This window comes from Fulmarus glacialis, unplaced genomic scaffold (genome assembly GCF_000690835.1).
Source record: "Fulmarus glacialis isolate BGI_N327 unplaced genomic scaffold, ASM69083v1 scaffold9238, whole genome shotgun sequence".
Classification (NCBI taxonomy): Eukaryota; Metazoa; Chordata; class Aves; order Procellariiformes; family Procellariidae; genus Fulmarus; species Fulmarus glacialis.
Genome location: NW_009227707.1, coordinates 3,637 through 8,611, shown reverse-complemented (window position 1 = coordinate 8,611; position 4,975 = coordinate 3,637). Strand labels below are relative to the sequence as shown.

The following is a 4,975-nucleotide window of genomic DNA, read 5'->3' as shown; positions in this document are numbered from 1 at the left end:
AGACAGCTCACAGGAGTGAGTCAGAGAAGGTTTTTCCTCCTGCAATCGCTAGTTCCCTTTGAGGAGCTATGGGCATAACCAGGGTTGTCTGTCTAGCAGCTAGGAAGTGTATTGCGTGTATTGTATTGTGTGCTTATCCTGACACTTTGTATCATACAAGCAAATACATGCCGTTTGTTTTAAATAGAAAATTTATTCATAAATTCAATAGTAAAATACCAGATATTAGCACCCCAAAATAAAACAAGTAACTTGAAAGGCATATGATACAAAAATAATCAGTTACAACAAATAATTTACAAATTCCAAACAAAAGCTGAGTTAATAGGTTTCTGAAGTCGGCTAATGTTACAAAACCACCAATGAGGGCTTTCAGCTGAAACTCCTATGAGGCACAAGACATTTAAGGTTGATAACAGCATGATGCCTCATTTATCTTGCAGCATAAGAAACTCCTATTGCCAGTAATGTTGACTTTTATAAGATACAGCCTGATCTTTTCTATCTCTGTGGAGATTCATTCTGCTTTGAAATACTGAGCACCTTTATACATATCCCCTCCAACTCCACTCAAACACACAAATGGTCAATGCTTTTCCTGGGCAGTTTCACCCTAAGTGGTGTACTATCAGCGATCACTGACACACATCTTCCAATTTTCCCCGCTTCCCAGATGCAGGATTTTACCCGCTGCCTCTCTCAGATGTTCTGACAGGTGTTGCTCTTTCTGAGATCCCCTGAGATCTCCCGAGATCCTGTTGGTAACTGTTTTCTTGTGTGCATGGTGAGAATTTGACTCCCCTCCAGGGTTTGAGTCTTGGTCAGCTGTTTGCTGCTGCCGTAGCTGCTGCTCAGATAATTCATACGGTGGTGGCTGTTCCTGCTCATTAGTTTCACTGATGAACTCTGAGCTGCTTTCGCCGTACGGAGGCGGAGGGATGTTGAGGACTTCTGGCTGTTTTAGTATGGAGACAACTGGCAGTGGGAAGGTCTGTTTTTCAGGATCTGTGCTGTCTTCATAGGAGGGGGGATAGAAGTCAGGCCTGAAAAAAAGCAAACCAAAAAGAAACACATCATGGTGAAAAGTTGCCACCCATGCCATGCAAACACTTATGCTTGTGAGTATTTCAACAAGTGCCCGAGAAAAGTTTGATTTGGAAGAAGAAAGAGATCACTATCCAAAGTAGGTTAAATTAGTAAGTTATTTATTATTACAATAATCAGTTTTCCACAGTTTTAAAACAGAGTTTGCATGTTTCTGCTTATCTAACCAAAATTTGCTGAACGTTGTTTTTATAGTGCTTTTAGAGCACCCATTGTCGGTGTTTCTGGTGCTGTTTCCACAACAGTCTGGGAAAGGTAATTTGTATCCAGTGACCCTGTTAAAGACTTTTGTCAGGCCTAGTGCCAATCAGTTTAAGAAACTCTCTCTCTCAAAGCAGCAGACTTTGCTCCGAAAAAGCAGGGACAATTACACAAGAAAACGTTGGCAGGGACCATATAGGGAGCTGAAGCTCCCTGCATACCTCATTTGTAATAAGTAATATGAGAACATATCCGACAGCAACACATCTTGGAATTGTCTGTTGAGATGGAACTAATGATGCTCCTGCAGGAGATCCATGAAGTCAGCGTAACTGCATCTGCTCCCTCCATGCATGGCTTTGGACCACTCTGTGCAATCTGCTATGTTTCCTGTAGTATACCTTACCGTATGTATTGATTGCACAAATTGCTGTTTGCACATTGCTGCTTGCTCTAGCAAATCAAATTTCAGACTACAGTTCTCTCCATAGAAATATAATAAAATGGCTACATATGTTTTACTTTGTAAAAACCTTGTATTGCTTCTTTCTTCGTACAGTGTGTTTACAAAACAGCATCCCTCCCTCCCAATTCATCAGCAGCAGGACTGCGACACGTACCTGTCTATGGTGCTGATACGTAGCTCTCTACAGCTGGGATTTCGAATGAAGATGCTGCTGAGGCCCCTGCATTTCAAGACTTCATGGAAAGTGCTCCAGAAAATGCCAGTAACAAAGAGAAAGAACCCCAAAGCTACCAGGAAATAAACCACCAGCTCATTATTTCCACATCTGCATGTGGAGGAACTTGTGGAAACGCAGAGGACTCCCAGACAAATAATGGAGAAACCAAGTAAGAGCACGAAAAGACGAATGAAGGTAAAAGCACATTTTGGCATCTTTTCTAGCAGACACAGCACTTGGTTCCTGTCTGCTGTTTGTTTGCTGGCTGTCTCAGCTGTGCTTCTCATCTTCATGCATTGGTATTTTATACACTTCAGCATCAACTGGCCTTTGGACAATTAAGAGGAACAGGCAGCTTTAAGATACTCATTAACTCTTCGAGATACTTATAATCTGTTTTGAGACTAAGTTATAATCTTTAACGAAGGAAACAGAAACTTCCTGCACCATTCCTTTGCCAGTGCAATCTCCTCAGTGCATACTGAACTGCTGCATTCGTTGCATGTTACAATTTGCAATGGTTTACACATTGTTATTTATGAATGAGACCTGTATTTGTTTGTCTTAAAAAAACCCAAAAAACAACAAAAACATTGTTCATAACTCCCTGTTAAATATTTCCAGGGAAAATATACTTCTTTCTTAAACATGCATTCTCATCTTTCATTACATTTTGGTCTCTTTCTGTCTTTAAAACATTATTCAATTGCCTTGATATTTTCAATAGTCCTTTGAAAACAGATAAATTTCTAGCCTGCAATGTGATATAAGCAATAAATTTAGCACATAAAATGAAAGAAATCAAAATAGCATAATGTCAAAAAAGGACATACAAGAAAAAGCGTACAAGAAATCTCCTTTATCTGCAGGTTCAGTTGTACTCTGGTTCCTTTACTGTTATTCTCTTCTCTCTTTCAGCAATTTTTATTGACTGATTTTCAAAAGGGTCAGTGCTCAGAGCTATGCAGGAACACCTATACTCAGTTTTCCAAATATACTTAGACATCTGAAATTCAGAGATGCTTGCTACCAACAGATTTTAGGCTTAAATATTGCTACCTCCAATGCAAAAAAAAGTCTTTAGACTTAGCCTATGGGTTTTCTCTTGGAGAGTATACCAACTAGTTTTTGACAGGGCATAGCAAACTCCATAATCAGAACTTGACTTGTCCATTAATGCTACCTTATCTGGAACATTACTAATTATGTTTCTGAATATTTTCGACAATGGAGTAATTAATCAGACCTTGCCTAGGTTTACTGTAAAATCTCTATTGCACACAGTGAGCAAATCAAAACAGGGGACCATTCAAAAAACAGGCTCAGGCTCAAATCTTTATTGCAGTTATTGTTGGGTGATATTCAATGAGATGGGTTATAACAAATGATTATGAGAATTTTCTGCCATGGCCTATAAGAGGGTTTCCCTTTACCTACTGTGGACTCTTTATTTCACTAACACAGTCTGGGGAAGCTGTAGGATTTCTGTAGTCAATGCAATAAAACTTTCTAATATACTGCTTGGGTCTAGTTGCTATAGATAATTTATGCAAATCCTGAAAGAGGGAGTCATGTTTGGTGGGATGAGGAAGGCTCCAGCTCTTCCTACTGTAGACCTTCTCTGCAGCTCAGGAGGGGGAAGCTCTTCACAGGCATTTTCAATAGGGCGCCTGGCATCTTCCAGAGGAGACAGTTTTGATTTCTGACTGGCCAGGAGTCCTGAAAGTACTGGGCCACCTGTCTCACCCTGTCCTGGGCTGTACCTGTGTGAGCTGCACCACTACACACCATCTCACGTTATATCTCACAGAAGCTTTATGGTATCTCATGCGACGTTTCATGTCTGCTCAACCAGCACTGTATTTTTCTGCCCCGTGTTTATCCAAATGTGGCAGATGCTCATTTACAACAAATCAAATTTATAAGGAAACAGCAGCTGGTACAAAGCTGCCACACATTCTGATCAAGTACAATTATTTCAAGCTCCCACCACAATTACTGCTTCTTTAGTTCTCAAAGGATCTGTGAAGCCATTCTCACTTTTGTTTTCAGGATCTATCAGGATGTCAACATCAAGAACAAATCTCATAAAACAATATAATCATTAGACAGAATTTTTCCAAGGTGGGTCACTCTCATGTCACAGCAAAAGTGAAAACACAGCAAGACCAGCTGCTGCCTTTCCTAAGGAAGACATTCAGGTAAGGAGTGATTTGGGGTAGTCTTCATTTCAGAGCAAAACCCTGCCAAAGATGAAATAGTCCTGTTCTCTCAGCCCTCAGCTACAGCCACCTAAATAGCACCGAGAAAGCGTGGCACCACTTCATATGCAGGTGAGCACGACTGAGTGCCGGCTAATCTGTGGCCAATATATAAACCAGGTGATATTAGTCCAGAGCTTCCCAGCCTTCTCACAATTCCTTCAGGTCATATTTCCTGTAAGCCACCTTTTCCTTCATCAAAAGTCACCGATTTATTTATTCTGATCTGGGTATTTGAAACTTACATTCATGTGTCATTTCCTGTACTATATTTACCTTGTTCAATTATGAGAAGAAGGAAGTCATCTCATCAGTAACTTACTAGGCTGTCAATATTCTTGTGACACTCTGGCGTGAAGACATGACAGACTGATATCTCAGGATCATTATACACAACAGCAATTCACAGACACCAAGTCTCCAGATGCCTTGGATGCACAAAACTGTCATATGTGTTCCACTTAGATGTCTTTAACCCTTGAACACAACCTGTACAACGGCAAATCTCTCCTCTGTGTATTTTCATATGGTGTAGGTGGGGAAGCAGGTAATAATTCTGTGATTATCTCTATGGTTTGGGCTACCTCCTCGCAAAAAAACTGCTGACAGTTTTGGGAAATACATTGTCTTTCCTGCTCATGGATGGGTAGAAATGAAAATTGCCCAGCAAAGCTTCCCCTTGGGAGCTCACGGCTTGTTCAGTACCACTGCTATAAGTTTTCAGGC

At 40.5% G+C, this 4,975-nt stretch overlaps 1 protein-coding gene across 1 annotated transcript; it reads right to left on the bottom strand.

Moving 5' to 3' along the window:
* Positions 1 to 628: 628 nt before the first annotated feature.
* TMEM252 (transmembrane protein 252) lies at positions 629 to 2,203 on the bottom strand. The gene is made up of 2 exons (XM_009583251.1): positions 1,926 to 2,203; positions 629 to 1,043 (listed from the first exon to the last, which is right to left on the bottom strand). The coding sequence occupies exons 1-2, from the start codon at positions 2,201 to 2,203 to the stop codon at positions 629 to 631; spliced, it is 693 nt and encodes a 230-aa protein (XP_009581546.1).
* Positions 2,204 to 4,975: the final 2,772 nt, after the last annotated feature.

Coding starts and splice junctions, on each gene's coding strand:
- TMEM252 (XM_009583251.1), bottom strand. CDS start 2,203: ATGCCAAAATGTGCTTTTACCTTCATTCGTCTTTTCGTGCTCTTACTT. Junction 1,044..1,925: donor CGTATCAGCACCATAGACAG/GTACGTGTCGCA, acceptor GCTTTTTTTCAG/GCCTGACTTCTATCCCCCCT.